Here is a 12,841-nt window from a genome sequence, read left to right as displayed (position 1 = left end):
AAGCTGCAAGCTGTTATGCTGTATTTCCAAAAAGGGAGAGGCATGGAAGTTATTTCTAACAGTTCTAGGCTCAAGAGAACGGATATATTACCTTGAGGGCAAAAAACTTAATGAACTTGTCCAGGTCCTTTCTGTCCTGGGAATTAAGATCAGTTTCCATTGCCTATAGGAATCTAAAACAGAAAAAAAAAAAAAAAAAAAAAGTGTTGAATAATGTGACTGTGTTTTAAAAGGGATTGCTACAACAAAGCATACAGAGATGGCATTGTCTACTAGCTGTATGAATAGTCATGTAGGAGGTAAAACCTCCCCTCCCCTCGACTAAAGACACCAACATGAAAAACAGAAGATACTATCTTTTGAGGAAAATAAACTCCAAAGAGCTAAATCTATAGACCTAGAACAAAGATGAGAAAAGCCATTTTACCTGAATATGAAACTTTGAGCTTTTAAACTTATGCATTTAAAAAGTTATATTACCCAGCATATTGAAGACTAAGTTCTAATGAGGCAAAAACTTTATTAAAACATAAAATAAGTTAACATTCTTTCAACCAATCCAGGGATCAAACCCGCGTCTCTTATGTCTCCTGCATTGGCAGGCGGGTTCCTTACCACTAGCGCCACCTGGGAAGCCCAACATTCCTTCAAAAGACCACTAAATCAGTTTAACTTTGGGTGGGAGTCAATGGCACCCCACTCCAGTACTCTCGCCTGGAAAATCCCATGGATGGAGGAGTCTGGTAGGCTGCGGTCCATGGGGTCGCTAAGAGTTGGACACGACTGAGCGACTTCACTTCCACTTTTCACTTTCATGCATTGGAGAAGGAAATGGCAACCCACTCCAGTATTCTTGCCTGGAGAATCCCAGGGACGGTGGAGCCTGGTGGGCTGCCGTCTATGGGGTCGCACAGAGTCGGACACGACTGAAGTGACTTAGCAGCAGCAGGGTGGGGGTGGGATGAGAAGGGGCTGGTATGAAGAAGAAAGCATTTAGGGCAGAGAAGAGCATGAACAAAGGCATATAAGCCACAGGAGAAAAATGGGTTTTAAACTATTAAGTACTCCAATTTTCCAGTGATTGTGTATGGCTGGTTTGGGCCAGACCACGAGAGTCTCAAACACAGTGCTAAAGACTGACGCCAGGAAGGGGAGCACCCTCGAGGCTTTTGAGAAGACGAAGCAACACAATCCAAACGGTGCGTCAGAAAGATAGCACTGCTGGCACACTGTCGAATAGTTTTGAGTAGGAAGAGCAGGGAAATCAATTAGGTCCTTGGCACTAATTCAGGCTTGTGGCCAGGGCTAAAAGTCTAATAGAGACGTGATTTGGAAATATGGATGGGAGGTATTTTAAAGGAAGAGCTGACAGGATTTAAGGACTGAGTGCAAAAAGTTTAAATGGGTTTCAGTTAACAAAAAAGAAAGTGAGAGGGAAAGCTAGTTTTAAGAAAAGGATAGAGTTGAAACAGGAAATCATGAGTACAAGTTTAAAACAACACTATTCTTTATTGAGGTGTGAACTTACATGCAGTGAAATGCACAAACCTTAGGTGTACAGCTCAGTAAATACTTTATATATGAACACTCATACAATGACAACCCAGATGCAGTTATAGAACATTTCCTATAAGCCGGAGGCTCCTTTTGTGTCCCCTTGGTCAATAAACCCACCAAGAAGTAACCATTATTCTAACCTCTTATCACCATATTAGCTTCGTCTGTTTTGAATTTCTTCTAAGTGGAATCAAGTGGTCTTAACTCTTCTGTTGTGTAGCTTCCTGTACTTAGTAAGATCCATTCATAATGCATGCAGTTTATTCCTTTGCATTGCTGTGTGGCACTCCATGTTATGAATATGTCACCATCTATAAATTCTACTGATGAACATTTGGGTTGTCTCCTGCTTTTAGCTATTACATTCTTGCATGACATTTCTGGTGAATAAAAACCCTTGCTGGTGTCCCATGTAAAGCCAGGAGTGCTGAGTTTGGGTCAGCAGGCATACCTTGTTTCATTGCACCTCACTTCACTGTGCTTCACAGATGCTGCTTCCCCCTTTTTAAACGAATTGAAGGTTTGTGTCAACCTTGTGTTGAACAAGTCCATCAGCGCCATTTTGTGTCTTGGTGTCATATTTTAGCAATTCTTCAAATATTTCGAAACTTCCACCAGCAATAAGATTACAATTCACTGAAGGCTCAGGTGATGGTTAGCATCATTTTTTAGCAATATTCTTTTTTTTCGGCCGTGCTGGGTCTTTGTTGCCGTGTGGGCTTTTCTCTAGTTGCAACAAAGTGGGAGCTTCTCTCGTTGCGGAGGACAGGCTCTGGGGTGTGCAGGCTCCAGCAGTTGCAGCACGTGGGCTCAGGAGTTGCAGCTCCTGGCTCTAGAGCACAGGCTCAACAGTTGTAGCGCACGGGCTTAGTTGCTCTGCAGCCTGTGGGACCTTCCCAGATCAAGGATTGAACATGTGTCTCCTGCACTTGCAGGTGTATTCTTTACCAGTGAGCCACCAGGGAAGCCCCAAAGTATTGTAGCCCCAAAACTCAAATGAAGTTTTGTACATTTGTTGTTGTTGTTTTTCTAAGGCCATACTGTGGGGCACGTGGGATCTTAGTTCCCCAACCAGGGATTAACCCGTGCCCCTGCATTGGGATCACTGGGCTGCCAGGGAGGTTCCTACATGTTGTGTTTTAAAGACATAACGCTATTTTACTCTTAATAGTTTATAGTTTAAAACACAACTTTTATATGCACAGGGATACCAAAAAAATTCATATAATTCACTTTATCACAGTGATCCGGAACCAACCCACAATACATCCAAGGTATGCCTGTATTTAGCTTTGACAATTACTGCCAAACGGTTTTCCAGGGTTTGTACCAATTTTTATCACCACCACAAACACACTGGGGCTCCTGTGGATCCACAGCTATAGCACCACTTGGAACTGCTGGTTCTTTCATTTTAGCCATCCTGGTAGGAGTGTGGTGGTATCTCATTTAATCTGCACTGAATGACTGATGATTAAATTGAATGCCTTTTTAAAGGCATTTAATTTAATGCCTAAATGACTGCCTTTCCCCTCCTGGCACTTTTTTCATGTGTTTGTTAGACATTTGGATATCCTCCTCTTTTACAAAGTGCTAATTCAAGCCTTTACCCACTTAAGAGTGAGTGACGTCGTTCAGTCGTGTCCAACTCTTCGCGACCCCATGGACTGTAATCTACCACGCTCCTCCATCCATGGGCTTTTCCAGGCAAAAGTACTGGAGTGGGGTGCCATTTCCTTCTCAGAGGATCTTCCTGACCCAGGGATTGAACCCAGGTCTTCCACATTGTAGGCAGACGCTTTACCATCTGAGCTACTGAGGAAGTCCTTTACCCACTTAAACAAATATTAAAGTAAAAATAAAAAGATCTTTTAAAGCTTTAAACAGCTTAAGGCCCTGAAGCAACCCAGCCATAGACCTGAGATAAGCATAGTGCTGGAGGACTGTGCTGCCCCTAAAGTGGGGACGTGTTCCTACTATCAGAGAATCTACCGACACAAACACTATAATGGCATGACTCTTGCGACTTTTTGTACCACTGGAAGCACTAAAAGGATTATCCAATAACTAGAATTAGCTACTGACCCCAAAGTCGGGGGGGGGGGGGTGTCTCCACAGAGAGAAAGACACCAGCACTTACTGTCTCTTTAGGCCTAGGATGCCAAGGATGTTAATTCATCCTCTACAAGTAATAGGTGGTTTACCTTTGCTTTGCTCTTACAAAATTCCTTCTTTGAGTGCTCCCAGGATTATAAAGGGAAACTTGGTACGAACATTAGAGAGACCCACAGTTGAACTTTTCTTCCTGCTCTTTACTATGCTAACCAATTACTAAATCCTTCAAACTTCTGCTTATATAAAATCCTTTATATTTGCAGCATTTTCATTTCCATAGATAACCACCTTAATTCAAGCCTCATTTCTTATCTGGAAGAGATACCAGATCTCACTTTACCTTTGAAGAGGATCAGGCTATGCCATTCTAAAATATGCTACTTTGGCATAAAGATTATTTTAAGCTAAAGACATTTGAGATTCAACAGATGTAGAAAACCTTTTCAGCGCTTCCCTTATCTGACTAAAAGCAGCAACTTCTAAGAAATGAGGACTGCCATAAATTCTCATTTCAGGTTGGCGTCTACTCCCAGGAGAGAGACCAAGAGTAAACCTAATATAAATCCCCCATCTGGGGGAGTTTCATGGTCATGAAAAAGACACAAAGACCATTTGCACCCACACAAGCAAATATTATCACCAACTTTCTTTTCTCCCATTTGTTCTCCTCAACACTCGTGTTTCCTAAAGAAACTTGTTTGTTCTTCCCATAAAAGCCTTTTCCCCCCTCTCTTTCTTCTATTAAGTCAGGCATAGAAATTCCAAAATTTTACTACTTCTTTGAACTATTTATATATGCAAAATCAGTAGGGAAAACAGGGAAGTGATTTTTGAAAAGGTAATTGGAAGCCTGCTGGCACTTTCAGGAAAGATGTTGGTCACTGAAACTAGCAAATAAATGATTATCTTGGCCCAGGGTCTAGTGCTTGGACGTACAGGCTCAAAAGAAACTAATTTTATTAGTTCAGTCAAGGTCTGGGGGGACTTCAGTTACAGGAGACAGTTTATATACATGAATGAAATTTATTAATTGAGAAATAAAACTGAGAAAGGAAGCATCAAGTGATTGACATGTTGCCTTTCTTAAAAGGAGACCATTTTGGGGAAACTAAAATTCTATCAATCCACTATTAGCTTCATATAGCTTTCTCCACCTTGGGGGCAAGAATGTTGGAATTCTGACACCAAGAGGCTAGACAGGGTCTTCTTCTTGGCTGACAAGGCATGTACTTGACTTTTTTCTCTTTTTTTGACTTTCTTTTCTTTACAGACAAGTACCAACATTAGTCATTGTTATCAACATGTTATAACTGCCAAAATGACTATCTACATTAAGACCCCTGATGGGACAGGTTTTAAGAAAAATACGCTGCTAAGTTGCTTCAGTCTTGTCTGACTCTTTGTGACTCTACGGATCATAGCCCACCAGGCTCCTCCATCCATGGGATTCTCCAGGAAAGAATATTGGAGTGGGTTGCCGTGCCATTCTCCAGGGAATGTTCCCGACCCAGGGATCAAATCTGTCTCTCTTAGTCTCCTGCATTGGCAGGCGGGTTCTTTACCACTAGTGCCACCTGGGAAGCCTAAGAAAATACATCAGCTTCTAGAGGACTAAGCCAAAGTAGGGCTTGCAGGTTTGTTGTTGTTGTTCAGTCACTAACTCATGTCCAGCTCTTTGCAATCCCATGGGCTGCAGCACAAAAGGCTTCCCTGTCCTTCACCATCTCCCGGAGTTGGCTCAAACTCCTGTCCATTGAGTCAGAGGTGCCACCCGACTGTCACAGCCTCTGCTGCCCCTTCTCCTGTTGCTTTCAGTCCTTCCCAGCATCAAGGTCTTTTATCAATGAGTTGGCTCTTCAAAACAGGCGGCTAAGGTATTGGAGCTTCAGCATCAGTCCTTCCAATGAATACACAGGGTTGATTTCCTTTAGGATTGACTGGTTTGATTTTCTTGTAGTCCAAGGGACTCTCTCGAGTCTTCTCCATAACCACAATTCCAAAGCATCAATTCTTCAGCACTCAACCTTCTTTATGGTCTAACTCTTACATCCATACATGACTAATGGAAAAACCATAGCTCTGACTATATGGACCTTTGTCAGTAAAGTGATATCTCTGCTTTTTAATACAGTACCTAGGTTTGTCATAGTTTTCCTTCCAAGGAGTAAGTGTCTTAATTTCATGACTGTAGTCACTGTCCACAGTTATTGTGGAGCCCAAGAAAAGAAAATCTGTCAGGATTTCCACTTTTTCCCTTTCTATTTGCCATGAAGTAATGGGAGCAGATGCCATGACCTTAGTTTTTTAACGCTGAGTTTCAAGCCAGCTTTTTCAGTCTTTCATCCTTACCAAGAGGCTCCTTAGTTCCTCTTCACTTTCTGCCATTAGAGTGATATCATGTGCATATCTGAGGTTGCTGATATTTCTCCTAGCAATCTTGATTTCAGCTTGATTCATCCAGACCAGCATTTCACACAATGTACACCGCATGTAAGTTAAACAAGCAGGGTGACAATATATAGCCTCATCATACTTCTTTCCCAAGTTTGAACCAGTCCATTGTTTCATGTCCAGTTCTAACTGTTGCTTCTTGACCTGCATATAGATTTCTCAGGAGACAGGTAAAGGTGGTCTGGTATTCCCACCTTTTTAAGAATTTTCTGGTGTTTTTCTGGAATTCCCTTGCTTTCTCTATGATCCAATGAATACTGGCAACTTGATCTCTGGTTCCTCTGCCTTTTCTAAACCCAACTTATACACCTGAAAGTTCTCAGTTCACCTATTGCCGAAACCTGAGAAATCTGTATGCATATCTGTATCCACAGTGTTTAGAACATGTGCAGACTTGTACCATACTAATGTCTTTAAATAATTACCTGAAAATATAATGGATAAGCAAAATGTGGTATATATGTTCAATGAAATGTCAGCCATAAAAAGGAAGGAAAATTTGACCATGCTACAACATGGATGAACCTTGAGGACACCATGCTAAGTGAAATAAGTCAGTCACAAAAAGACAAATACTGTAGGATTCCACTTATACGAAGTACTGAAAAGTCAAAACTGCAGAGACAGAAAGTATAATGGTGGTTCCCAGGAGCTGGGGGGGAGACAGAATGGGGAGTTACTATGTAGCAGGTCAACTCTGCTTCACAAAATGAAGTGTTATGAGGATGTACAGTGGAGAAGGGTGAACAACTGTGTGGACGCATTTAACACTGCTGAACTGCACACTCACTAATGGTTAAGACGGTAAATTTTAGATGACTTGTATTTTAACACACAAAGATGCCATTAAATAAATAAAGTTCCCACTGTTATGCAATGGATGTAGATAAGCACCAACATCCAAATACTAGACAGAGATTCTACAACATGGCTTAACTGCAAATGATATAATCAGCTAAGGGAAAAGCACACTTATCTGGGTAGACAGGTTTTCCAGATCTTTTACTTACGTTCACACTGAAATGCTAAATTTAGCATTTGAAATAAATGTTTTATAAATAATAAATCTTTAAAATAAACAGATAGAAACCATTCATCTCACTATTTTACCAATCCTGAATTCAAAGTACAGAAATATAAAAGCTATAAATAAAGCCAGAAGAGGAAATAACAATGAAAGATGTCAACAAAATACTGGGGAGAGGCAAATAAAGGTTTTGATGTTTGTTTTTTTCTACTCACTTCTAAAAAACAAAGAGTGAGGAACTTAAAAAGCATACACACAGACAAGAGATAACAGCATCAAAGTCCAGCAAAGTAGGACAAACAGATAACGGAATAAGCCAAGCATAGCTGATATCCAGGCCAGCAGCAGGAGAAACCCTAAGCAAAGAAAGCTCATCTGAACCAAATAACCTGAGAAAGGGTAAGGAATTAGTCACCAGATAGCTCCTAAAGTAGGGTGGCAGACGGGGCTGAAAACAGGATTGAAAGTCCCAGAAGAAGCAGTCAGAGCCCACTCTAAACCCTCTAAGTGCCCTTCCTCCCTAATGTCAGAAAACTGGCCTTTGGGAGGTCCTAAGGGCTTCCCTTGTAGCTCAGTCGGTAAAGAATCTGCCTGCAGTGCAGGAGACCGGGGTTCGATCCCTGGGTTGGGAAGATCCCCTGGAGGAGAAAAAAGCAACCCACTCCAGTATCCTTGCCTGGAAAATCTCATGGACAGAGGAGCCTGGTGGGCTGCAGTCCATGGGGTCGCAGAGAGTCGGGCACAACTGGAGAAGCCTGGTAGGCTGCAGTGCATGGGGTCGCTAAGAGTCAGACATGACTGAGCGACTTCACTTTCACTTTTCACTTTCATGCATTGGAGAAGGAAATGGCAACCCACTCCAGTGTTCTTGCCTGGAGAATCCCAGGGGCGGGGGAGCCTGGTGGGCTGCCTGTCCATGGGGTCACACAGAGTTGGTCACGACTGAAGTGACTTAGCAGCAGCAGCAGCAGCAAGGTACTGGAGTAGGAAGACTCTGAGCTCACCTCCTCTCACAAGCACCAAAACTACAATTATTTATAGAATAATTCTTGAGGAAAAAGACCAGAACCTATCAGAAAAGATCTTCCACAACTAAAGATAGAAAGAAGGAATCACAGAGTGACAGGTAGGAGTGGGGAGTCCTAATAGAGTCAAGACCCATGACTCTAGTTGAGGGACCTACAAACAGAAAAATTGTTACAATATATTTTCCCTCTGAGGGAATTTCTCCAAAGAAGAATTTCTCCAAAGAAGCCCCCAATCTCCTGCTGAAAACAAGTTTTCAACTCCTTTCAGTAAGGAATAGGCATACAACTGTTGGATAATATGGGAAGAGTATGTTTATTTTGTAAGAAATCATCAAATGGTCTTCCAAAGTGGCTAAACCATTTCGCATTCCAACCAGCAATGAGAGTTCCTGTTGCTCCACAACCTCTCCATCATTTGGTGCTGTCAGTGTTTTTGGATTTGGGCCATTCTAATAGGAAAAGGAGTGCGTCAAGGCTGTATATTGTCACCCTGCTTATTTAACTTCTATGCAGAGTACATCATGAGAAACGCTGGGCTGGAAGAAGCACAAGCTGGAATCAAGATTGCCGGGAGAAATATCAATCACCTCAGATATGCAGATGACACCAGCCTTATGGCAGAAAGTGAAGAGGAACTCAAAAGCCTCTTGATGAAAGGGAAAGAAGAAAGTTAAAAAGTTGGCTTGAAGCTCAACATTCAGAAAACAAAGATCATGGCATCTGACCCCATCACTTCATGGGAAATAGATGGGGAAACAGTGGAAACAGTGTCAGACTTTATTTTTGGGGGGCTCCAAAATCACTGCAGATGGTGACTGCAGCCATGAAATTAAAAGACGCTTACTCCTTGGAAGGAAAGTTATGACCAACCTAGATAGCATATTCAAAAGCAGAGACATTACTTTGCCAACAAAGGTCCATCTAGTGAAGGTTATGGTTTTTCCAGTGGTCATGTATGGATGTGAGAGTTGAACTGTGAAGAAGGCTGAGCGCTGAAGAATTGATGCTTTTGAACTGTGGTGTTGGAGAAGACTCTTGCGAGTCCCTTGGACTACAGGGAGATCCAACCAGTCCATTCTAAAGGAGATCAGTCCTGGGTGTTCATTGGAAGGACTGATGCTAAAGCTGAAACTCCAGTACTTTGGCCACCTCACGCGAAGAGTTGAAATACTGGAAAAGACTCTAATGCTGGGAGGGATTGGGGGCAGGAGAAGGGGATGACAGAGGATGAGATGGCTGGATGGCATCACTGACTCGATGGATATGAGTTTGAGTGAACTCCAGGAGTTGGTGATGGACAGGGAGGCCTGGCGTGCTGCGATTCATGGGGTCGCAAAGACTTGGACATGACTGAGCGACTGAACTGAACTGAATAGGTGTGAAATGGTAACTCATTGTTATCTTAAAAGATATGTCTTTTGCAAATATTTTCTCCCATTCTGTAGCTTTTTCTTTTTAAAAAAGATTTATTTATTTATTTGAAGTTTTGACTGTCCTGGGTCTCAGTTTTTGCACATGGGCTTTTTCTAGTTGCAGTGAGCAGGGGCTACTCTTCATTTCGGTGTACAGGCTTCTCATTGTGATGGCTTCCCTCACTGCAGAGCACAAGCTCTGGGCACGAGGGCTTCAGTAGTTGTAGCACATGGGCTCAGTAGTTGTGGCTCGTGGGCTCTAGAGAGCAGGCTCAGTAGTCGTGGCTCAGGGGCTTAGCTGATTCGCGACATGTGCGATCTTCTCAGACCAGGGATCGAACCGGGTCCCCTGCATTGGCAGCTGGATTCTTAACCACTGGACCACCAGGGAAGCCCCTGTAGCTTATCTTCTAATTCTCTTAGACAACTTTAGCTTACTTTCTTTTTAAACAAATTTATATATTGAACCACTCTAATATTAAAGAGTTAAAGTTTCCTTGATTTAAGGATGAATGTTATTAAGCAAATTCCATTGTTTTGAGTAACATCTCCTGGCATATTATCAACACTGCTTTCACATTTCTTTAATGCGTATTTCTATTCACAATACTCTACAGAATAGTAACTTCAAAACTATTACAGAGATAACAGGATACTTTTGCCTTTAACTAAAAAAAGTTTTTTTTGCTGACAAACACTTAGCACAAACATTTTCAAGATTGATAAGTATTTAAATAACACTCTGTACCATCAAGTGTTTTTAAACTCATGCTTATCATGCAGTATGTAAGTATGGGGAACACCGAAATGAAAACTGACAATTTTACATTTACTTCTTCAAATAACAGTGCGAAAGAGCAGAGATAATCTTTTCTTGCCACAGTCATTATTATATAGGAAGAATTGTCGTATTTTCTCCAACACTGGTTTCAAAGGCAATTCTATAATAAATGGGGACAAAAAAATACTTCTTCCCTGTAAACTGCCAATTAGTAAATGTATAAGAAATAAAAATTATTAGAAAAATCACCCATTTTGCAACCACTGCAGGACTAACTGGTTCAAGCAAATCACCAGTGGATGATAAATTCATGACATGAAAATGTGTTTGTTGGCAAATGGTATATTAACAGTCTTCATGTGGATGATTATTAATTACAGAGTCATCAGTGAACACAATCTTAATAAATAAATAAATAAATCAGAGAAACATACCCACAACTGAAAAACTGACATTACATTCTCCTGATGTGATGTAGTGAGAACGACATGACACTTATGGAGCTTTTCTAGTCAATTGTATAACCCAAATCTAACCACAAGGAAGCAATCAGATGAGCTTATATTGCAAAACAGGAACTTTTACATAATAAGAGGCTCTTACTCTTCAAAAATTGTCAATCTTAACATGAGAAAAAGTCTCAAGAACTGTTATAGTATAAAGGCAATAGAAGAGGTATGACAACTAAACGCAATGCTTGATCCAGGACTTTTTTTAAACTTGCTATAATGGACAGTATGAAAACTATTTGGCAACATTTGAATACTGACTATACACTACTAAAGGCATTGCATCAATATTAAATTTCTTGAATTTGATACAATTACACTTTGGTCATATACTTATTCTAAAGAGATACAAGTAACCTTTCTCAAGAATCCAGGAAAAAAAAGAAATTGTGTATCACTCTGTTATATACTATGTTGCCACTGACAGAGAAAAGTAAAGCAGTGTGGCCAAGAGCGAACCCTATGTGAACCAAGCTGAAGAGTTATATTTTTACAATTTTTCTGTATTTCTTTCATTTAAAAAAAAATTTTAAATTCAGAAACAAAATTCATTCTCATCAAATGGGCTATAGTAGGGTAAAGATCTTAACTAATTTTCACCCGGCATAAAAGTTTTCTATCTCCTTGTAGACCTATTGCAAATACAATTTTTCAAACATCTGAATGACTGCTCTAGCTGTACTTCTAAGATCCCATCACAGGATATCCTTGCCTTGAGAGTAAATAAGACATAGGGTTTAATGCACTGCACTATGACAGACATGAGCTTAAAATCTTTGAGGAGGAGGTCTGACAGCAATATGGACTGAACTGATGTTATCAGTCGCCCCCACCACCCGCCACTACAAGCACATAAAAATGCAGATAAAATATGAAAATAAAAAAGGTCTTGATACACAGCTAAACTAGAAAGATTGAAAAATTCCAGGTTCCAGAGAAAAGGTGAGTTAAAGCCATAAATATAAGGGAAAACTGATGACAGGGAGCTGAGGCCTGTGGGGAGCAAGCTCAGATTCTTGTAATGAACACATGAGAACAAGACTGCAGCGGGTGGGCATCATATCTCAAGCTTACAAGCAGGTAGAAACCTGCAGAAAACCCCAGAGTCAAGTGCTCCTCATCAGAGGCCAGAAGAACCCTAGAGAAGCAATAAGCAGGTTTGCCATCTATCAGGGCAAGGTTGGGAGGTGGGGAAGTCACCCTAAAACTTCAAAAGCATAACTCAGTAAGGTACAAAGATCTAAGATCCAAAATTTACATCCTGTGCATGAAGAGTAAGGAAACAAAAAGCCAATAAACTAACCTAAAAACTTGTTTAGAACCACCAAAACCCCTAGAAACAGGCAGAAGAAAGTTTGAAGCAGACTTGAGAGAAACTTTCACAGATTTGGATCATTGACAGCCAGGCCACTTACAACCCTTCCTTCCAACTTTTAGCTAGATGATTTCAGAATTTAAAAACTTACGGATTGCACATGGAAATAAAACACCAAGAACTCCAAAGAACAAAACAATGTAAGAGCCTATACCTCTGAGGCAGGAGAGTCGGCGCCCTAGGAGGAAATATGCTTACTTGTGAACTTGTTAAACATGCTGGTTTAGAATGCTGAGAAAGGCGGTGGGTCAACAGTTTTTAAAGATTCACTTTATATAGCTTTTCTTAACAGAGTTATAACTCACACACCATAAAATTCACTGTTTTATAGTTTACAGTTCAGTGTTTTTTAGTATATTCACAAGGATGTGCAACCATCCCCACATTTTTATCACACTGAAAAGAATCCCACGTCTGTTATCTGTCATTCCCCTTCTCATTCTCCTTGGCAACCACTAGTATACTTTATGCCTATGGACTTACTTATTCTGGAATTTTCTCATAAAGGAAATGTGACTTGCTTCCTTCACTGAGCATATTTTCCAGGTTCACTCTATATTGGAGCATATGTCAGTACATCATTCCT

The 12,841-nt window shown here is 40.9% G+C and overlaps 1 protein-coding gene across 17 annotated transcripts in view; it reads right to left on the bottom strand.

Annotated features, from left to right (window-relative positions):
* The window catches only part of ATG13 (autophagy related 13), a 41,837-nt gene that overhangs the window by 22,485 nt on the left and 6,511 nt on the right, over nucleotides 1-12,841 (bottom strand). For all 17 annotated transcript variants that reach the window (XM_086341426.1, XM_086341428.1, XM_086341430.1 and 14 more), the window contains one exon: nucleotides 92-173. In XM_086341426.1, coding sequence (XP_086197552.1) covers nucleotides 92-160 — 69 coding nt within the window. In that variant the 5' untranslated portion in view covers nucleotides 161-173. The remainder of the gene's footprint in view (nucleotides 1-91; nucleotides 174-12,841) is intronic.

The sequence above is a fragment of the Bos grunniens genome, chromosome 15 (genome assembly GCF_055505025.1).
Source record: "Bos grunniens cultivar Pamir isolate PY7600 chromosome 15, Bosgru_T2T1.0, whole genome shotgun sequence".
NCBI classification, from domain to species: Eukaryota; Metazoa; Chordata; class Mammalia; order Artiodactyla; family Bovidae; genus Bos; species Bos grunniens.
This window is presented reverse-complemented; position numbering and strand designations above follow the sequence as displayed.